The 24,819-nt window shown below is 29.7% G+C and overlaps 1 protein-coding gene across 1 annotated transcript; it reads left to right on the plus strand.

The window, feature by feature from the left end:
* Positions 1-11,539: 11,539 nt before the first annotated feature.
* On the plus strand, positions 11,540-24,297 carry LOC142330741 (uncharacterized). The gene is made up of 2 exons (XM_075376187.1): positions 11,540-11,757; positions 20,340-24,297. The coding sequence occupies exon 2, from the start codon at positions 20,545-20,547 to the stop codon at positions 24,295-24,297; it is 3,753 nt and encodes a 1,250-aa protein (XP_075232302.1). The 5' UTR covers positions 11,540-11,757; positions 20,340-20,544.
* The last annotated feature ends 522 nt before the right edge of the window (positions 24,298-24,819 follow it).

The raw sequence follows: 24,819 nt of genomic DNA on the forward strand, positions 1-24,819 counted from the left end.
CATGCATTTATTTTTTCTTGGTCCTTAACAGTTCAATATTATCAGCATTCATTTGGCCGATAATTAAGATGAGATTTAAAGACTAATGAAATGTGTGAACTCTACTTGGTGTGTTTTTTTAATTAAGGATTGTTTTGAATTTGCTGCCATTAGTGGAAATTGAAGTCGCTAATGTTTTTTTTTTGTCTTCAGTCATTTGACTGGTTTGATGCAGCTCTCCAAGATTCCCTATCTAGCGCTAGTCGTTCCATTTCAGGTCGCTAATGTAGCGTGTTTATAAATATAAACTGTCATCTGTTGGCAACAATAGGTTATAACATTATTCATGTTAGTTGCTGTATATATAGCCTGGCTGAGTACTACAATAAATAATCCTGTGAGTTGTGAAGTGCAACCAGTAATTCATTATTTATTGGCGAAAAACAAATCTGCTGCTGTTATTCATTGAGAAATTGTCTATGTTTATAGAGCCAGTGTTAGGTGCAAAGGAAAAGTTTACCGATGGTGTAGTTAAGTTTTGTGGAGTTCACACTGAAGAACGTAGTGGTCGCCCTGCTCTCTTGAATTGACTGAAAATGTGAATGCAAAAATCTGTGAAAACAGAAGGCACGATAAAAAGCTAGTCAAACTGTTTACATATCACACTATATAGAGCATTGTTAATTTGGCATATACACTATACTTGTACCTCACAAAGTAGATAAGTTATTGGACACTTTGTAACATTGTTTTCACTTTGCTACCCTTATATACTGGTTGTAATTTTTTATACTTTATTGAAATTAATTGAGCCATATTAGATAAAAAAAAAGTTTTGACATTCAGTAAATAAACTTTAAAATTAAACATCACTTTAAACAAATGCTTTTTTTGGCAGAAAATTCTGTTTCTAATTTTACTGTTAATTTCATTTTACTTTGTGCCTGATAATTCTGTATGCAATAACTTTTAATTTATAAAGTATGCCGTTATACAGCCATTTAAATTATTCAATGAGAATCTGTTAAAATGACAAATTTTTCTTTGTTGGCAAACTGAGATAAAATTGCTATCATTAATGGGAATACAATCTGTACAATAACAATGTTAGATCTACCTGAAAAGCATAATACAATGGATTTATCCATTTTGAATTTAGATAATACTGCTAATGTAACATTTTCTAGTCTTAAACATTTCTTTGTGTACAAGTAAAATAATTGCCTTGTGGGAGCAGGAAATAAAAAAATGGTTCAAGATTTTGAGACAGAAAGATAAGTAATAATAACAAGTGCAAGACATTTTAATTTAAAAATAAAATTGACACAAGTAGAATAGTTGGAAGCAGGATATTAATCTAATTTTACGTATTTAGGAATATGGTACACTGAAAGCAAGAGGCCCTTGCTTTCTGCCATTTTTTGATCACTACTGAAAAAACAACTAAACCATTTTTGTATTCCTTCCAACTAAACTAGAAAAGGAAACGAACAAGGCATGTTTCATACACATGTGGAGTGAAAAAAAAAAACTACCACCAGCACTGTGGGAGCGACAGTGCTCACTCGTGCAGCTTCCTATTTGTGCACATAGCCAAAGATTTTTGTATCTAAGGAATTATAAAATATAAGGAAAAAAAGGACTTGTATTAAATGTATTGATATCAAGTGGAAGTAGGGGTTGCTATGGTTCCACAGTGCCTATATGCAAACTGTAAATGTTTAAAGTTTGCACCAGGATAAAATTAATTAAAGATAACTGGTGCAAACTTTTTGCACCAAGTGCTATTTTCTGCCCTTCCTTAATGTTATTAACATTTATAGTCAACGTGTTTCTACTTTAGCACTGATCACTGCTAAAAGTAGTAACACATCAGTGCTAGGAAGGGCAGAAAATACTCAAATTAATTTCCTTAAAGCTTATTTTAATTATCTGTTTTTGTTCTCATTTTTAATAAGATTCTGGAATTTATAATTGAATTTTCATTGAGTGAAAATGATCATGTTTTTACTCATCATAATTTACACATAGTGAAATTATTTCAAAATAAAATTTATAGCCTAAAATGTTACTAGTTACACAGAAAATTTGTGTGAAAATCATAAAATCATGTAAATACTAAAATTATACACATTTGCATATTCAGTGCAATCAGGAAATCATCAGTTTCCTCTGTAGGCCCCCTTTTTGGACATTCTGTGACTGGTGGATGGTTTGCTTATGGGCTCCACAATTGCAACTTGGAGATTGCGTTTATGAAGTGAGTCCACACATCTGCCGTGGTTAGCACAGATTCTACTGATTGACGTCCATATTCTGTGTGGCTGTTTGAAGGTGGTCAGGGAGGGACATCTCTGTCTACTCAGTCAGCTCCTTGGCAGTTTTTGTAGATCAGCCTACAAACTCTTATTCAAATTAGTTATATCTTTGTGTGTGAGGAGTCAAGGATTGTCCTGTTTATGCGTGTATGCATCTTAATGTTCTGCTGATAAGGGCAAAAAAAAATTTTTTACTGTTTCTGTAAGTATGGTATCATTTTTTGAATTGGTTTTTTGTGTTCATTACAGATTGTAACTAATTTTAATGTTGAACCCTAGCTCGGCCATTTCCCTTTAAACCGGCTTCATCTCCGAGATGTTGATATGGAGAGGGGTAAAAATATTTTTTTGGGTTCAACTGAGGATTTGTGAATAATTTTAATGTTGAACCCTAGCTCGGCTATCCCATTTTCTTTCAAATCACATGTTTTAGATAATTTATTTTTTCAATAACACATTTCATCACATTGTAAGTCTCAAATTACCATAATGGATTGGTATCGAAGGATATTTGTTTACTGTTATGTAATAGAACCACTTTTAAAACTTTGACGGCGCTAGTCCTTAGGTTTAAGTGCAACATAACCTCATAAATATTTATGCAGTAAACCAAATTATTTTCATCAATAAACTGCTGACTTTTGTCTGCTTTGAAAGCCCAAAATCTTTGTATTTTTTGAAGTCATTTAATTCAACTTGTGGTATAAGATGTGGCTTATTAGAAAATGGTATAAGATGTGGCTTATTAGAAAATAATTTGAAGTCATTTAATTCAACTTGTGGTATAAGATGTGGCTTATTGGAAAATAATTCAAAATCATTGTTGTCTTATTCAGTACTGCCTGATTCTTCATTGCTGCTTTTGAAACATACATTCACAGGTGGCTCAATAATTTCACTGTAAGGTACAGGCCTGATTTTTTACTTTTCTTTTAACAAGTTTCTATTACATGATCCTTTGGTTTGGGCCAAACCATCGGTGCACCAAATTGCAAAGCATACTGTGTACCTTTAGCCATCCTCTTAAATATACAGAATAATTACTGCTACTATATGAGGAGCCATGTTCACTAATTTTACACTGAAACTACAAATGATTTTATGGTAATCACCACACATTACAAAAGGCATCCCCATCATTTACACAATTTTGAGGTAACGCTGCGCTGTTAATCTTTTCCATGAAGCTCGCTATTCAGTATTAGATATGATATGAATCATAACTTTTACACAATAAAAAATGAGCTAACTATAAGAGCTTAAAATGCCAACTATACATTAGAAAATGAAAAAATCCTTAATTATAATTTAAAAGTTTGATGGGCGATAAAAAGGTTTAGAGTTCTTATTTGTTTTCATAATCAAAAAACAGATTAAAAATCGCTCAGAACTGTCTAAGGTACACACACGACGAACAGCTCAAAACATAACGGAAAAAGATACTTCAATTCGATATGGCATCCGAGCTGCTTGCTCGGATGCCATATCGACCGCTACTTGTAATAGCTCGGAATTATTTTTTCGACTATTTCCTGAAATGGAGATATTAAAAGAAATGATTCTTTAAACATGCTCTTTATAATTTACAATCTTAAAATACAAAATATAGTATTGTGTCATTTTTTAGGCTCGCAGAAACATCTGGATTAATAAATAGTTTTGGGTTATTGACATTGACATTATTTTTATTCCTTGAATGTTTTGGCAGTGTGGTACAGTTTGAAATCCAGGTTGCGCAGTGCACGTTTACATATTTATTTCGTACGTTTCCTTGCCACAATAGCACAAAATTACAGGTCCACTCACAGTGGCCATATGACTCCTGAGACACTACATTCGCTGCAAACACAATTTGTACCTAAGAATATTTTATTTCATTAATATTTATAATATACACTGCATTTTACATAAATTTATGCACATTTGTCCAAAACGTTTCCTGTATTTGTAATGTAAAGTGTGTAAAAGATGTTTCTTTACCACTAGGCTGGCTGGCTTTAGGGTAACCACTAAGCTAGCTTTAGCTTAACCACTTCTGCTTAGTATACTAAGCTTACTGTATTGTATTTGAATTCATCAGGAAAGTTCTGAGTTTGATTCAGTTGGACTTATTTTAAATATGCTACATTCATCTTCATCTTGTAGTTTATCTTTTGCAGCTTTGTATTATTGCCACTGCATCATGTAATAATGCTTCAATAGACAAGTGCCTCAGAGCAGTTTGGTTGGATTGGAATTCCAATATTACAGCATATTTATCTCTTATAAGTGGTGAGAGGCATAAGCAGGTAAAAAAGACCAGCTGTAGTTACCATCATATGTATTGTCTGAAATTTTATCACGTGCTCAAAATTATTTTTTTCAGTTTCTTCATTGCTTATACACCAACATGTGTAAGCAATTTCTTTTTTGATGAAAATGCCTAGGCAGACATTTGCATCAGTAAAGTACAAATCAAATTTTGCCTTCACGTAGACCTCAAACATTTTCACATCCAATCTAAAATGATTCTCTCAAACTAACTAACCGAGACTGCGGAAGTGCGGACCCCGCGCCTAGGCTACATTTGACAACACAGTTCGTTACTGAGAATGCCTCAGAAAATGAACGAGTTCAAGTCAAATCAGTGCTACACTCATACCAATCAAGATGATGTTTTACACAACATAGAAATTCAGACCTACACCCAAATAAGTCGATCAAATTAGGTCACCTAACAAGGGGGAACGTAACCTCATTCCGGTTCACGCCGGAGTCAAACTCCCACCCGGTCGCATCATGGAGTCTCGCGTGGCATTACAAAGTCACAATTAGGGTCCGCCACCTGACCCTATCAAATACTAAACTCCCCCTTCAGACCTACACACTGTAAGGGCTTGAAGAAAACCAGCCACTATAGACCACTCCTCATGGATCATCCAGTTAATATGGAGATCCAGAAAGGAATGTATTCTCTCAAGTTTCCTAAAAGCTTGTGAACGTTTGACCTCATATCGGGGACAGACATAAAGGAATGTGGTCCATTGTATCATCAATCGCACCAGTCCCACAATCTGGACATTGGCTTGAATCCCACCAAACGAAGCCTAGCCAAACTTGCCCGAAAGGCACCATGCCCAGGGAAACTGTGTGATATACTGATTTGGGGGAATTAATTGCAGCTAAAAAAAAAAAAACTATAGGAAATATACCATGCACATAGCTACTTGCCAGGACGCAAGTTATCACAAACTACAATACAGAATTATCTTTGTTATGACATTAAGTTCCCAATAAAGTAAATAAAAGACGCTTATACTTTACAAATTCAAACGTGCATTATAATTTATTATATCTAGTACAACTTTAATACATAAAAGAATGCAATTATGAATTTAATACTTTTTTATAATTTTAATTTTAGTATGTCATTATACTAGTTTACCTTAGGAAAGTATATATGATATTTATTAAAATATTGTCAGTACATGGCAAAGTATTTCCCTTTGGCTCTATAACTGTAAAACAAAATTATTTTAGTTTCATTAATGGTTATGCTTTCGTGCAAACTAACAAACATGAGAGCAGTTGATAGTTCGCGCGAGAGCGTATTAAGAAAGTTATAACTTTAGTTTGAACAGCATTGCATAATGGAGAAAGGATTGAATAATTCATATTAAACATGTGAAATGATATCCGTTATATTGAACGCAATATCATTTGTGATGCATTGTTTTAAATTATCTACATAACAGGAAGGGAAGGAACAAAAGGTTCGTCCATTACAAAACTTCACAAAAATTAATGACGAGACTTTAAAACTGGGCTTCTTGGTGGTCAAGGCCATTATTTGGTCAGGCACGATACTTTTTAATTGTCGTTATCGGCCCTTCAGATTACACATCTTAGTATGTTTCTCCTCGTTATTACTTGAACTCAACAACCTTTTGGAAATATCTGTAAAATTTGTTTTCATATGAAAATTGCAATCCATTGAACCAAAATTATGTCACTTGACCTACAATAAAACCCAACACTTCCAATTTTGATTATATTTAACCAATCAACCATAACAATATGTGTCTGAAAGTAAACACACATTTTTTTTTTATCGAACGATATCTAAATTTAACTTAGGATCAGCAAATGTGCTTTTACCGTTTTGTGTATCTGCTTTATATGGTGCAGTAACAATTTTATATTTTGAAATATATTAATAAAGAAATGAAATGTATGAATATAAAATGTTAAATGTATGAATATGAAATGTATTAATTTTATATTTAGAAATTACATCACCTAAACCTTGTCTTGTGAAATGAAAAAAGTGATACTGGATAAAATGAAATTGTAAATCAACAAATTAATGCGGATGAAAATTAACAGTTTAATGGTAACAGCAAAGAGACAATATGGTTTAAAAATGAAATAATTGAGGCGATTAAAATGATGAGAAAAGGAAAAGCTGAGGAATGTGATGAAATACCAATATTCAAAGGACTAGGAGAATTCCAGGATACAATAACAGTACCGATAGAAAAGAAAACAACTACAAAAAAGTGTGAAGAACATAGAAAGATTAGCCTAAAATCACATCCAGTTAAGGGTTCTAAATAAGAGTGTATACAATAAATTGGATGGTAGTACTGAAGAAGAACAGAATGGGTTTAGTAGAGGTTTTGGAACAAGGGACACTGTAGGGGTGCTAAGAGTAATAAGTGAGAAATACATGGAAAGGAAGTGAACTGATCAATACTTCATTCTTTGACCCAACTGGAGGAGGAGACCCATTTTATACCAACACTTATTTTGATTCTTTGGACACCCAGAAGTTTATATTGTAATTCTACCAGGATTTGGATTAATTTCTCACGGTGTATGTTGCATTTGTCAACCTAGAAAAGGCATCTGACAGAGTTAATGAAATAAATTACTGTTAATTCAAAAAAGAAGGGAGTTGATTGGAAAAGAGCTGTACTGTAACCAGGGAATAAAGTGAAGGTTAGATGAAATGACAGGAAAAATAGGGATTGGAAGGGGAGTGAGGCAGAAATACTTGCATGTCATTGACACTGTTTAATATATATTTGGAAGAAATAATTAAATGCTGTCTGAATGAGAAAAGAAGAATAAAGATTGGGGGAAGAATGGAATGTATACTTTTTGCCAAAAACATGGCAGTCCTGGTGAAAGCCCAAATAAATTAAGTGAAATACCTTATGATTTAAATGAAGCTTGCCAAAGACTGTATGGGGATCAACAAAAGGAAGACAAAATGTACAGTATTAGATGGAAAAGAGGAGAGAATTGAGAATAAGACAGGAAATTAAGTTTTAGAGCAGGTGAAGAAATTTCAATACTTAGGGAGCTTTATACTAACTAATGGCCTGACTTGACGCAGTAGAAATTAAAACGAGAATATTAAGAAGTAAGCAGACTGCTGTGTGAAAAGTTAAACTTAGCGTTAAGGAAGAGATTAATGACATGTTTTATTTGGCGTGTGATGCTCTATGGAGCTAAAACATGGATGATGAGAAAGGCAGCAGGAAACAAATTGAGACTTTTGAGATGTGCCTGTGGTGCAGAACGATAAATGAGGAAGTGTTAAGGAGAATCAGAGAGAGCAGGAAAATGTTAAATATGACTGTGTATAGGAAAAGGAACAGGCTAGGACATTGCATGAGCAGAACTGTTTATTAGTGGATGCAGTGGAAGGAAAAGGAAGGAAGAGATTTCAAATGGTGGATGGTCTTAGGAAAAGGGAAAATATGCTGAAACAAAAAGGTTTGTAAAGGACAGAACAAGGTGGAGAGCAGCAGCCATGACTGCACCTGCCTTAATGGCAGAACACTATGAATGATTGAATTAATCAATAAAGTAAAAAAGAAAAAATATTTGTTACCTCAATGTATTTCTTCAGTACCCAATAAGCTGTTGTCTGTTAAACTATTGTCATAGTTTTACAATTGTATTTCAGTATTTTCAAACAAATGTTCACTTCCCATGCTTTTATTTTTCATTAATTACAAGTTAACACAATTTTTTCAAGCATTTGCATCAACTATATTAACACCCCATCAATAAATTTTTTATATTATTTAACATATCAATTTTATTGAGTTAAAATTGCAATGGTATGTAGGTGACACAGTTATTTGATTTTGTGATTTAATCTACTTAATAATGAATGGATTTTTTTAAACTGATTTTACTGTTTTTAACTTGTCTTCGGTGAACGCAATTCGGCAGTTTCAGATTCTTGGGTCGAAGCATTTAGACATTTTTCAGATTTAAAGTAATGGTACGGCAGATTACTCATTACTTTGACGGTTCCTTCAGCAACAATTTCGACAGCTTTTTTAAATCACTGCATAAAATTGTCACCATTCATTTCATCGTGATACCTTTGGAAGATCTGGATTAAAATGCTTGGAAACCACCGTTCAAGAAGTCATTTTCATCTCTTACGTGCGTTATTAATAATCGTTTACCTTTTCCAGCTGGGGTTTTCACACCAGATGACAAATCTTTCAAAAAACCGTCTTTGTCCACTCATGCCTTTTCCAGAACATTTCCCGCATTAACTCAAGTTCATCTGGATAATAAACTGTCTTTACCTCTACACGAGATCGGTTAATTTCTCTTAATATTACATACGCCATAAAATAATATCTTAGCCTTCAATCAATGAAGAATTGTTTTTTTCTAGACAAGAAACGAAAATTCATTGATTTTAAAACACTATGTAGTGTACTTCTATAAAAGTTCGCTAGTTCATAATCAGTATTCACGGCATTTAATATTTTTTTCTAATTAGGAAGCTCGTTATTAAAAGAAAACTAATGAACTTTTTTCTGATAGCAGGCTAAAAAAATATTAGTATCGCTAATTTGAAGTATTATAGATGATCAGTAATTAATAAAGATAATGCATTTGATCAAATAAAACGAGTCAACGTATTTATTATCTTTGTGACATCCAGCGTAACACTTAGCCTAAGAGCAGGGTCTTATTAGATCTCAATTGCAATTTTTCAACAAATTATCGATGTTTATGTAAAGATCTTCTAACAAAAATATTTAAAATTAAGTTTAATTATGAATTTCAAAATAATATTAAATAAAGCTACAGACGTTCAGGATACACCTTCCATTCGATTCATTTAAACCAACAACTTCCCAACTTCTTACTAGCCTCAGTATAATGCGATTTGTCCAACTCTGTTAAATAAGAGGTCGACTCAATTTTTCGTCCAGCGAGCCATTTTCAGAGTAGTCGTTGGAGCTCAAGGCACATGTGGAAGCACTTTGAACCGTTTTGCAGCAACAAAACTCCATGAGTTTTGTTGCTGGCTATAGCTTGACGTGTGTGGCTTTATCAAAATGAAAAAAAACTTACTTTTTGGCCGAATAGCAATCCGTCCGTAATACTGCCTATGATGGTCCTGTCTTTTTCCAGTTAGTCTGAGCACCAAACCACGAGAATCCCAAAATAGCAGGATCACAAAATACAACACAGGTATGGTAAATTATAAATGTCACAGAATTTAAGCCATATTTTCTCTTAATTTTTTTTTGAAGTGTAATTTATTTAAAACTAAGGGTGATAGAAAAATTGTATTTACAGATCTGTAATGTACGCAAAAAATCAATTCAAGAAATGATATTACACTTAGAGAAACAATAAAATTTTTTTTTCTCTTATCAGTGAATAGGAAAACAAAGCGTTAGGGCTTATGTCGATATGAACCTTTTTGCTCATTCTGGTGTCCAGTACCTGAAGTCCTGGGAATACATCCCAGAAAACATATAGAAAACGACTTTATTAAGCTTTATGAAATGAACTTGTCTCATCCTTGAAAATTTAAATTGAGGTCACTGGTGGGTGACCTCATAACCACTTTTGTTTCTTTTTTCTAGTTTAGCCTCTAGTAATTACCGTTCAGATATTATTTGAGAGGATGAATGAGTTTGATATGTATGAGTATAAATGAAGTGTAGTCTTGTACAGTCTCAGTTCGACCATTCCTGAGATGTGTGGTTAATTGAAACCCAACCACCAAAGAACACTGATATTCACGATCTAGTATTCAAATCCATGTAAAAATAACTGACTTTACTAGGACTTGAATGCTGGATTTCTCGACTTCAAAATCAGCTGATTTGGGAAGACGCATTCACCACTAGACCAACCTGGTGGGTGACTGACCTCATGACCACTAATGACAAACTGTGTCACTCAGTGCAATCTTGTTACATGCTTATACCAATTAGATGATTCCACTTTATTTGTATGTCAGGTTTTTTTTATGTATTTAGGCGATTTCATTCAGGGGTAGAAGATGATAATAACCTTTTATTTTTTACTGAAATATTGCTTGATATAATTAGAATTAGCTCATTTATAATATAATAATTCTTTTACACAATTCTCTTCATTTGCTTACTTACATATTTTAATGTTCTATTTAATTTTCCTCTTAAGTAGTAGTCTGGCAAGAGCAAAGCTTCAGAATCCAGAGTAGCTTAATTTTAGTTTTATTTAAATAAAAATCTACTTTCAGTTTATTTTTTAAAATACTGCATTACTTTTAAATTAAATTCAAAAAAGAGATGTTTCACAGTCTGACCTGAAATACATGTAAAGCCTTACTTTTAACTGAATGAGCTGATTTTGATGATTCTTTTTCCTTTCTTTTGACTAAGAAGTTCCTCTGGTTGTCAGGTGTAAGTTTTTTCCACATAACTTATGTGGAAATGTTTTTTAACTAAACACTCTTTATATATATATATATATATATATATATATATATATATATATATATATATATAAAACTCTTATTATATATATATAACCTTTTTTTCTATGCCACCACCACCACATTCTAAGATTCCAGGGTTAGCAAAAAAGTATTCCACCAATCACTGTCCCGAGGAGTAAGCTATCTAGTTTCTAATTTATATTACTAATCATTTATGTTTAGGATTGTTTTAAAATGATTGTTTAGGATTAAATACCAAATGATATCTTATAATTAGTCCAGTTGTAAAGGTATATTTCTGGTAGAAGCACACTTGATATCTCATGTTTTTGGTTATTGTCTTTTTATTATGCCATGCTAATCATAATATAATTATGGGTAAGTGCACATTATACCAATAATAATAGTATCTGTTGACATAGCTGATTTTGGGATAAGTGGTATGGTATTTGTTGGCATTATTTGCCGATATATTATGCAGTTTTATTTGTTGCAGAATGAAGTGTCGTTACTGGAGTTGTGATCAAATGCTGCTGAATGTGGTGCCATTATTACCACCAGCCTAGCATTCCAAAACAGCAAACAACTGAACATCAAACCAGGAACAAAAACTTGGAATTAGTAAAAATATCACTTCGCCCAAGAAAAAGTATGAACACATTAGACAGTACACCATTTCCATCAGTAGCAACTGGACAAGTCAACAGAAACAACCAGACTGTAAGTAAAACAATTTAAAATGAAAATGAATTTCTGTAGGAATAAAGAAACATTTCATGGCGATTTAAGGTTGCTGAAAATGCTATTCAGTATTCAGTTACAGATGACTTGTCTACTCACTTCTATTTCCAAATGTTTCTTGATGATGTTTTCCTTATCAGTATTGTTAATAATAGCAGTCTATACAGCATGCAGAAAACAGTAAAATGTTTAGATATAAATGTATTGAAAATATGTGACTAGGCATTGCGGTATCGATGGGGATGGGGATTATACATATAGGGATTTCACTAAAGAATCTTTAATAAAAATAAGATGTGAATTTCAACAAAAACTTTATTATTGCTTACAGGAAAATGGGAATCATTCTGAACAAATGATTTTAAAAAATTGATACTTTTACTTTATTGAAGTAAAAAAAATGTGTTCTTAATTTCTGCTATTGTTAAAGACCTTCATATCAAAATTAACTAATGAATGATTTAAGCTTTATTTTTTTGATTAACAATTATTCATTTATCAATTTGTTTTTATTTAATCATTAAGTTTATCTGGTAATCAATTTTATTAAATTTAAAAAAAAAAATTTTAATAAATTTCTTTTCATATGTTATTAGCAAAGAAGTAGGTACCTTATTATTGGTTTTTTATATGTTTAATTGTTGTTATTAGGCCGTGTCTATTGGAAGGTTTTTTCAATGCTGGAGAAACCTAAAACCCATATTTTTAAGGAAAACTGATGATTTCAGACCTAATGCTTTGGGTCAGTAACACTGTATCTCAACATTACCTAAAAACCACATCTTTAATCATAACTTCAATACCAGTGAACCAATTTTTATTTATTTGTATCAAATTACCACTTTTCATTCAAAGGGCCCTTCAATGACATGTCACAAGCTATATCGTCTAATTTAAAAAAAATAAGTTTTCAATCCTTGAAAATTTAGAAAATATTTAAGAGTGAAATTTTGTTTGGTAATTTAAAAAAATAATTTTCACAGTTTTAATCCACAGATTATGATTATTTCAGCTGGTTTAAGAAGTAACATTATGTAATTTTATACGTTATTTTTGTTGGACTGAAATTTAAAAAAAGTACTACCACAAATCGTTTTTTGCATCTACCGAGCGAAGGGGGTGGGCGGATTTTAATTTTCTTTTCACCAAAATTCATTAATTTTTCTGGTTTGTCAATTAATGTAATTAAATGTTACCATTTAAGATTTTTGAGTTGGGATAGGTGTAGCAGAGAGGGTGGGTTCCACCTCTTTGAAAATTTTCCCCCCTGAGAATGGTATACATGCCTGAAAATAGAAATACGATGAGACTGATACCTGTTGAATAATAAATGTGGTAACTTTTCAAATGATCACCTGGTATAATTGTAAGTTATTTTGCTATTATAATAGATCATATTCTTAATACAAACTATGAATATGATTTAAGAATGTATGCGTGTCAGGTGGCTTCCTACTACTTATGGAATTTGTAGTTCTGTTTTTTGTAATTCATCAACATTTCAGAGTAAAATGCCCAGAGTCAGTCAACATTAAGTAAATATATTTGCTGGTTAAATGTTGTCTGTTGGTGTGTTAGTTGTAAGGAAGTATTACACTACCTGCTGTAGCTGAATTTGAAGTGCTAATCATTAAAATGTTTATTTACATTACAAAATTTCTACTTTTTCTAGACAATGTTTTGTATGAGCATTCATAGACTCTAAATTCTGCAATGGGAAGACTGAAAATGGTTTGGAATTCAAAATGAATGAATATCTATCGTTTGCTGTTGATAAGGAGGTACACGAATACCTCAACAATTATGTTGCATTTGCTTATGTAAAGTACACTCTCTATAATTACGTGATAATTCCCTCTGCGTTTCATGTCAAGGGCTAATTTTCAGAACACTTCAGAAATGCAGTTATATAGTTATTCCTACGTGCATATAAATATCAAGATTTATAATATTTTACTATGGCTTATTATTACCATATTGCTGACGTTTGACCAATGGACAATTAATATCTTTCTTTTCCAGTGTTATTTACCTGAGTTGTAACTCCAAGATATTTAAAGTAGATTTAAATATCTTATGACTACTATCTCATAAAATCAAAGGACCTGTTTTATAATTATTTCAAGCACATTGACTTATTTCCAGATATTTAACCTTCAGTTCAGTTGTATCTTTGAGCAGGATGTGATCTTCATAACATCGGGTATCCGAAAAAAAAATTCCGCAGTTTTAATTGTATCTCAATATGATCACGGCTTATACCTCCGCAGACATCAGACCGACAATACACCTCATTCCACATTCTGTAGGAATCGCATCCCGTTACGAGGCAAACAGTAATTCTTCCAGCTTAAATAAAACGAAACGAATTTTTCCCCTTCCCACCGCCACCGGTGAATGAAAGAACATAGCTATTCGTAATCTCCAATGACTATTCAGGCAATAGGCAGCGGTTTTGGACTCCTTTTTTAATTTACTTCCTGACTAGTTAGGCTGGTTATTTACTTCTACGTTTTAAAATATTAAGATTTGTAAATGAATTACTTACTGATCGATAACTTATTTACGCTAGATTTTTTCCTTATGCTTTCTGAAACAGAGCCTAAATTTTTCCAACTGAGATCAGTAATAGATATACTTTCTGTTAAAGACAAAGAATTTAAATTCTTAAATTATACATTTGTAAAAATAAGGTTAACTTACAAATGTTAATTTCAATTTTTTGTACAGCTTACAAAAAGGATAGGAAAAAACATTCAACTATCAGCAACAGAAAAATGTTTATAATAAACGTTTTGGTTAATAATGGACTGAAAGTAAAAAATAGTGCAAGCTAATTTTTAAGATGTATTTAATGTGCTGCATCCCCACAGCTGATTTTGAGTTGTAAGCCGTAACTCTATATTTTAAGTAAAAAACAAACAAAAATTTGTCACTTTACGGCTATATTTTTTTTTTTACTATTATTATTAAGTACTACCTGTAAATAGTTTAAAATCATGACACACTTATCGTTATATATTTTGTAAGTTAGAGTATCCATTTGTTAAAAAATAGTAATTTCGTTTGTACTATTTCTAATCACTTTTTAGTTAAACATTTGGTTATGTTTTTTTAGTGACTGTCAAGTTAAATAGTGTAGTGATTTGGTATCGAGATTTTTTCATACTACGTACGTTAGTAATGTGAATAGTTATACTAAAGTGGAAAATAATAATAAAGTGTAATTTTAGTATTATATACATTGAGTAAAATTAGCAAAGGGTAAAATTGATATAAAGTTTATTTAGTTTAATGTCAACATTTCTGAAAATCATTTGCAGCGGCGCTCAAGAATGGCCGACGTATATATTCAACGTGGAATATTGTAAACTTGAAAAAAATTCGAGATGGATACTATTATTTCAACTTAAGTCCAAAGAGATTTCCTATTGTATGAGTTTAATCTGTTATTGATATTGTTAGAGCACAGTTGATCGGAACGCTTAGTGGCTTAACCTCTTTTTTAGTCTTAATTCTCACTTATAATCATATATTGAATATGTTGAAAAACATTCCAGCATGAATTTACCCTCCTATCTGCAACACTATAATACTTTCCAAATTTCTTTAACATTGGATTAATTATATTTTGAAATGATGTGGATGAGGTAAAAATTAATGCAATAGGCAATCCAAGGTATATTCATTACAAATATTGATCAAATCGATTGATGTATCAAACGGGTTTCATTTCTGGCTCAATCTCAGTATTTTTTTATATAATTTTCAATTGTTTGTTTCATTACTTACATTCAATTGAAACATGGGTTACTATTATACATATGTTTAAGATGGGTTAATCCCCTGTGTGTCAATATTATATGCCTTAAACAAATGTACACCCCAATGCCAATGGCTACATTTGTATTTATGTAATACCTAAGCATGGTGCTTCATGTTTTTTAGTTGACATACTTTATGAAATTTAAATTTGTATTTTTCTTATAAATCTTCTTTCATTTTCAATCGCATTAATTTCACTTTATCAATGTACCGGTTAATATTTATTACTTAGATAAAAGATGAAAATTTTCCCTTTGCATTGCTTGTTGATATACATTATACATATTAATGTGGAATATAAGCATGATGAATGTCCTAATTTTTTTTAAATCTATATATCTACAAATATATAAATTAATTTTCCTTGTCGTAATTAATAATATTTCCAACAAAAGATGATAAAAATAAAATATTGTTTTTTGTGTGTTTTTATACTGGAAACTGTTCATATAATCTCACCAAACACGAAAGAAAACAGAAAACTGTTGTGTCCTGAAAGGCAAAAGTCACCCCTTGCCCAAGTTTTATGAAAATGTGGAAACAGTTCAACTCAAATCTGTTAAAATTTATATGAGGTGCTGATCAACACAAGCAGTTATACTGCTTTCAAGATAAATTTTTCACACACATCTTAGATGATATCAAAAATTGGGTTTACCATTCTCTACTGGAAACCAAATATTAATGGAGTATCATTAATCCTCATTTATCATCCAAACCCGAGAAATCCACATAGGTGGTTTCTACAGAGAAATTCATGGCAATGCTCTCACATGAATGAAAAGTTCATCCCTGGATGATACAGAATCACAGAAAACCCTATTATCTATTACTATCCTTTTCTGTGATGATTCCCTAACTCGCTTCTTTAGCAACATGACTTCTTTAATGATTTAGATTGAAAGTTCTTAACCTCTCACTCTGTATCTGATTCACCTCTTAGTTACTTTCACTTTTTCACAAAACTCATGAGCAGTACGCTTTGAATATAATGAAAAGCTGAAGGAAATATTTTCTATGTTTCTGAATGGCTGGCAGTGGAAAGTGTGATCAGGATATGGACAAATTTACTTGTATCTTTAATGTTAAAATAAATGCCTATGGGTTGAGAGCATGGAATATGATCTTAGATATGTACAATTTAAATATAACATTTTGTAATAAAAAATAATATCAATCTGTAATGAAATATGAAGTTACATGAAACTCAAACACTGTGTATTGCTTCTCCAATTTTCACATTAAAAGTACTTTTGAGGGTTTCCCTCATCATCAGTTAATCAAAGAATTTTTTAAAATTACACATTATAATTAAACATTAATTAAAATTGTCACATATATTGTAATATGTAGTCAAAAATTAAAATAAAAATATTGCCTGTGGCCAGCCACATATACAGTGCCGTACTAATTTTATATGAATTTTACTGGGAGTTTTGATAAGAAAATCATTATCACATTCTGCAAGCATATTAAAAAAATTGAATTTTTGTCTATATTTGAATATATAATATACTTTTCTAAAATGTCTAATTTTTTATTATTATTATAATATTCTTTTATCATTTCAATTATTTTTAAATTTGTATCTGTCAGTGATGGAATGTTTTTTAACTATTAAATGGTCATTAAGATTAGAAAAATCTAACTTGTTGTTATAAAATCTAAAGTGTTCTGTAAATCTTGCTCTAAATGATCTGTTAGTTTTCCCAACATAAATTTTATTACATTCATTGCATGTTGTTTTATTGACACTACACAAATTAGTATCATTACTATCATTATGAAATTTCAAATGTTTTATTATGTGGTTTACATTTATCATCATTATAAACATTTAACAAATTTTGTTAATGTTATTAGTATAGGAATATTTTATAGAAATATTGAATATTGTCATGTTTATATATATATATATATATATATATATATATATATATATATATATATATATATATATATATATATATATATACACACACACACACGAGAGGTTATCTGTAAAGTAAAGACCGTTTCATTGTAAAAAAGTTTATTCTGAAAACTTTATAAATATTTTATATTTCTCTTAAACTAATACCTTATACTACTTCTCTATATAATCGCCACATGGAATAAAGACATTTATCGTAGCGATACACCAGCTTCAATATACCCACGTCGTATTCTTCTTCCGCCAGTCCATTTAGCCACTGAATAACACCATTTTTAAGTTCATCGTCACCCGCGAATTGATTACCGCTCAAAAATTCTTAAAATTACCCAAAAAATTGTAATCAGAAGGAGCTAAGTCCGGACTATATGGTGAGTGATCGTAAATTTACCGTACAAAATGTTCTCAGTAAATCACGTGTCGGACTCGCAACTTGTGGACGTGCATTATAGGGCAGCCGAACGACGCCGTCGGTCAGCCAACCACTTCGCCGATTTTGAATACGGCTTTGTAACTTACGTAGGGTTTCGCAGTAGGCTTCTGCATTTATACTCGTTCCACGTGGCGTGAAATCATTCAGCAGTATACCAAACCGATCCCAAAATGCTGTGGTCATCAGTTAGCGTACAAATGTCTGTGGCTTGACCTTTGTTATTCTGGTTTGTGATTCATTTGACTGCCGTTTTCTCTATTGCGTGTAAAACGAAATACGTGTTTCAACGCCGGTAAGAATTGATTTAAAGTGATATTCATCACCTTTTTCTATGTAGCAGATCTCATTCGGATTTTTTTGTGACGTTCTGGTAAGACGTGCGACACCCAACGTGCACATATCTTCTGAAGCCTAAATGGCCGTGAAGAATGCGATCAATAACAGCACTTGAAACACCAGGAAAAAGAAGGGCCAGGTCGGAGATTGTTGAGCGACTATCTTTACTGATTTCATCATCGATGCGTTTCAACAAGTTCTTGGTGATTATCGAGAGCCTCCCCGAACGTTCTTCATCGGGTACATTAATTCGGTTATTTCTAAACCTCTGACACCATTTTCGATCTTTCTTTCATGCGTTACATGAAAGAAAGATCAGAAATTTCAGCCGGCTTAACGTTTTGATCGTTTAAAAAACGTATGATTCCATGTATTTCACAATCGGCGGCAACATCGATTTTCCTATTCATTTTATAACATAATAACTCACACGTAATCAAAGATACTACAACGCGACAACATACAGACAGCAATGCAGTGTGTATATTACTAGCGTGGCCATGAACGACACAGCTTCGCCAACCTTAAGGAGAGAAATTTCCCAGCGGTCTTTACTTCTAGAGATATCCATCGTATTTATTATTATATATTTATTAATTTTTTTTTTTTTGATTAACTGACGATGAGGAAAATCCTTGAAAACGCTTTTAATATAAAAAATGGAGAAGCAATAAGATAAGATAAGAAGTATTGTTAGATTCTGTACTGTTGATGGAACACTAAGTTTAACTTTTGTCTTTGATATAATTCGTACAGAGGAAGAAATGGACAAATGCAACAAAAACAAAATTAATTTTCCTAAATTAATTAAGAATGCTGACCAGGCAAAGTGTCCTAATACTTTTATAAATTGCATATTAAATTACATAATGTTATAGATCTGATAAATTTTAACAAAACATGTTTGAAACTAAATTTAATACCTAAATATGGCAAAATAAATATAAAAATTCCGAATATAATAAAACTTTTGCAACAAAAAGGTTGTTTGCAGAGAAATTTAGAGTAAAAAAAGGAATAAAACAGGGTTATTGTAAAAGAAACTATATAAATATTAAACTGTACAATATATCTTTATTTATTAAACATTTTAGGAAATTTCATGTTTAATTATATAATGGATTTAATCAGAATTAATATTGATATATATAAATATGAATTAAAATTATAATATTTATAAAAAACAAAAATTGAAATCTAGTAATACAACAATGTTGAAACCTATAATTAATAAACATGATAATATTTCTATAAAATATTCCTATACTAATAACATTATTGAAAATTTGTTTAATGTTTATAATGATGAAAAATGTAAACCACCTAATAATACATTTGAAATTTCATAATGATACTAATGATCCTAATTTGTGTGGTGTCAATAAAACAACATGCAATGAATGTAATAAAATTTATGTTGGGAAAACTAACAGATCATTTAGAGCAAGATTTACAGAACACTTTAGATTTTATAACAACAAGTTAGATTTTTCTAATCTTGCTGACCATTTAATAATTAAAAATCATTCCATCACTGACAGATACAAATTTAAAAATAATTGAAATGATAAAAGAATATAATAATAATAAAAAATTAGACATTTTAGAAAAGTATATTATATATTCAAATATAGACAAAAATTCAATTTTTTTTTTAATATGCTTGCAGAATGTGATAATGATTTTCTTATCAAAACTCCCAGTAAAATTCATATAAAATTAGTACGGTACTGTATATGTGACTGGCCACAGGCAATATTTTTATTTTAATTTTTGACTACATATTACAATATATGTGACAATTTTAATTAATGTTTAATTATAATGTGGAATTTTAAAAAATTCTTTAACTGATGATGAGGGAAATCCTCGAAAGTGCTTTTAATGTGAAAATTGGAGAAGCAATAAGATAAGGTAAGAAATATTGTTAGATTCTGTACTGTTGGTAGAAAGCTAAGTTTTACTTTCGTCTTTGATATATATATATAATATAATATGAATTTTAAATTATTAGTTGTTATTTTTTTGTTTTAGATACTGTTTGTTCTTTTTGATACTTATTCATGGAAAAATAAAAGTTTATGCAGAACCTTCCATTAAATTAATTAAGGGTAGTAAAATAAAAAATATAAATAATTTATATAAAGGTGGTGAGGGGTTATATTTAAAAAATGATGAGTTATTAAAAAATGTTTGTATTAATTTTAATGATAAAAAAGCACATCAACGTCTGAATCAAATGAAATCATTTGAAGAATATAATAGACTGAAACATAATCTGGCTAGGAAAGAATTTAAAAAATTAGATAAAATTGAAAAAAATGAAATATCAGATAATGCTGAAAATATAAATTATGGTTTAACTGATACCAGTAAAGAATACACAATTAATAGAAAAAGAAATTTAAAAAATAATAATTTGGTAATAAAAAAGAATAAAATTTCCAAGTTGCATAATAAAGATAATGAAGCTTTAAAATTCATGAAAATAAAACCAGAAAAATTGAATCTAAAATCAAAAATTAGTAGTGATGTATTTTCTGTGCGGCATACCTTGAAGAGTGAAGTTAAGGAAGAAAATAAACTTAATGATAAAGATTTAAAATTGAATTGTAATAGTAGCTATAAAAATAATAATTTAATATCAAATATAGATTTAAAACACAATTTTTCATATTTATCAAAAAAAGAAGTACAGAATTTATCACCAAAAAAAAATAATATTTTTGATAATGACGATGGTCAGCCTAATTTACAAAGAAATCAATCTAAATTGAATCATTTGGATATGACAGTAAAAAAAAAAAGAGGTAGTGGAAGTAGTTGTTATACTAGTGATGCAGTACACAGAATTCATCGAGCACATCAAGATGATTTAATGAGACTCTCCAATATTCCATATTATTATTCAGAAATAGATATTAGACCTGAAGAAAAAGACCCAGAAATAAAAGAACATACAACAAATTTTAACGGTGACATAAATAATAATGATTTATTGCTAATAATTAGTAATTATTCATCTAATCCTAAGTTGCATGATAGTTCATCGTATAATAACTTTAAAGGGAAACTTTCAAATTATTCAATTAAATCATATAACAATGTTTTATCGAATTACTACAAAGATTTTGAATCAAAGTATACTTTATTAGATAGATTCCATAGAGGCATTACAAATAATGTAGAAAATTTAACAGATGCAGATATTTTAGAAAATATTAATAACTTGTCATTACCATTGGTTCTTGATAAAAAATTATTAGAAATACAATTACCATTTTTAGAAGAGTATTTAAACTTTTCACGCATGCGTAATAAATTAAATGAAAGTTCTCCTATATTACTTAAAACCAATAGTAGTAAATCACATAGTGAACTTGAATCAAAAGATAGAGATAAATTAATGAAAGCAAATGAAATAAAAAAATTAGAACTACAAAAAATAAAAAAATATAATGAAATATTAAAATTACAAATTTTAGAACAGTTTATAAAATCTGATAATTGTAATAACTTGCCGTTAAAACCTCACAAACATATCTTGGCTAGTATAGAGAGAGAACCTTTTACAAATTCATTGGATCCAGTCAGCAATTCAAATAATTCAGGTAACAATGATGCAATTGTTGATAATTTACAATTACCTGTAGAGAATAATTTAGCGGAATTAAATAACAATGTTGACGAAATTAGACCATTTTTTTTTAGAACCAGTAATAATCCTTATAATAATAATAATAATAATAACACTGGTGGTGGAGAATATAACAATAATAATTCTGGTTATGGCGAAGGTAATAGTAATAGTAATGGAGGAGGTCGTTTTGGGTCTAGAAATAACAATAATAATATTGGTGGTTTCTATGACACTAGAAATTCTGGTTATAGTGGGGATAATAATAATAATAATAAAAATGCTGGTGGACCTTATAATAGTCCAGGAGGTGGTGGTAATGGTGGCAGTCACTATAATAATAGCAATAATAATGGATACAGTTGTAACCAGTGCCATAAAAATTTTCCCCGTTCAGATAGTAATAACAATGATAAATTATTTGACAGTGATGATAGTAGTTATAAGAAGAATTTAGAAAATAACAACAGTATTGATAATAAAATAATAAATTATGAAAATGCATACAATAGTAGTATTGAAGTCGGTGATCATTTACATGTAATTAATAGGCGTGCATCATGTGATAGTGATAAAGATATGAATAACGATTTAAATAATCATATTTCTCCTTTTATTTCAGAAAATAATGTATTAAAAATTAAAAATCCACAACTAATAAAAAATTTGAAAAAAATAGATACATCTCTGTTACTGTTTCCTCCGGCATTTGATTACAATGCACCTTTATTAAATCCATCACTGAATCGTGATAAATTAAAGTTGAAATATACTGCAAAAAAAAATAATAATATTACAATAAAATTAGATCCGATTGTTAATTTTAAACATTCAACAAACGAGTCGAAAACCAAATCTAATGAAAATTATTCAACGTTTAAAGAAATTGTAAAACTTAATAAACGATTTATTAATGCAACATTATCACCTTTTGATAATGAAAACTTTGAAAATATTTCCAGTAGTCCTTTATCAGCATTTTTAAAGCGTAAAGTAGATCAGAAAAAGTATATACAACATAAAACATTAAAAAATTCAATGATCGACCTTGAACCATTAATTTCAGAAGCATTCACTAACAGTGTTAAAAAATATGACAATAATTTAACTGATAGTAATAATTTTATAAGAGAGAATGATTTTAATAAAAAATATGATGAAATAAATTCTGATAACAATAGTTTAATTAATAATAGAACTAGAAATATTGTTAATAATGATATTATGGATGTTTTGAAAGATAATATTTTTTTATCTAATTCTACAGCTTCAAATTATTCCTTATTGACTTTACCTAGTTTGACTATGGAATTCAGGAAACCTAATCATATCGTTAATATTAAAAAGGGAAAAAAATATGATAGTATGAGTGTGCCTTATGAGTTTAATCCTAATAATAATTCCAGTCAAATTTCTGGTAGAGTTTATAATTCTTCATCGGTGATAAAAAAGATTAATTCATTAAATAAGCTAAATAAAAATAACTACAATTTATCATATAGTAGTGGTCAGGTGAAAAATAATTTTAATGTTTCTGAAAAGGATAAATTTTGCCCAAATTATGAAAATGTGAGTAATTTTTTAAGTTTAAATAATGATGAGACTACTTTATTACCTGACATAAACAGTAATTTGTTTTTTTCGACTAAAAATTATGTTTTTGATAGATATTTTGGGGCTAGTAATGCAGTTCGTAATGATTTAATGAAGACTAGGATCCCTTTAAATGTAAATTGGGATTATAGCAATTATAATAATAATATTAATACTAATAGCTCAGATAATAATTATATATACATGGCCCCATATTTTTCATTATCATCAGCAAAACCACTTGAATCGTTGGTCAAAGTTATAGGTTTTGTTATTGAAACTAATGATAGCAGTTTTTGTGGAAATAAATCGTCAGATAAAAACTTATATTCAATACCTGCGTTATGGAATCAACAAAATAATAGTTTAATGCATAAATCACATCTGTTTAATTGTTTAAATAATAATTTTGTAAATGGATCCACACAGTTTGTTCGCAGTAATGTTACAACAAACAGAGAAATGAAAGGAACTATAATAAATATTACTGCAAAAAATGTTAACAAGAACATGAACGCACCAATATTTAATAAGTATACTAATAAAGATATTAGTTGTATCCAAAATGATAGTTTTAATAATAAAACACTAGATATAGATTTACAACTTATACAAAATTTTATCAATGTTTTACAACATTTTGTTGAGACACAAAATAATAATAATAAAAATAATAATAATACAAATAATGTTAATAATGCAACATTCAATAAAAAAAATGAAACATATATTAAAACCGATGGAGAAATATTGGAAAAATAAATTATAAATATAAATAGATTAATATCACCGAGATGAGATAAAGTAAATTACATATTATTATAACTTTTAAACTAAAAGATGATTTGTATTGTAACTTTTATTATTAAACTAATTTATTTAAAAAAAAGGATTTTTTTTATTCATAAGTTTTAAGAATTTTAACAATAAAAATATTTTATATAAATATCAAATAAATTTTTATTTAAAATATGTTTCTTATAATTTTACTTTTATAATTTTTTAGTATGCAATATAGGAAAAGTATTGCTATTGATAAAAAATTAACACTGATGAACTTACTAAAATTCTTAGTTACAAAATTTTATATACATATATATACATGTGCATTTGTTTTGATTTATATTTTAATAACAGTTTAATTTTTAATGGCCAAAAAACACACAATTTAACCTTATTCTTTTACCTATTGGGACAGCGGTTAAACAAATTGATCCTGCATCAACACTCAAATGGACATTTAAAATAATTATATTAACATGTAATTGAAAAAAAAATTTAAAA

This window comes from Lycorma delicatula, chromosome 9 (assembly GCF_047948215.1).
Source record: "Lycorma delicatula isolate Av1 chromosome 9, ASM4794821v1, whole genome shotgun sequence".
NCBI classification, from domain to species: Eukaryota; Metazoa; Arthropoda; class Insecta; order Hemiptera; family Fulgoridae; genus Lycorma; species Lycorma delicatula.

Excerpts from the sequence above, each read along its gene's own strand:
- LOC142330741 (XM_075376187.1), top strand. The coding sequence starts at position 20,545 with ATGAAATCATTTGAAGAATATAATAGACTGAAACATAATCTGGCTAGG.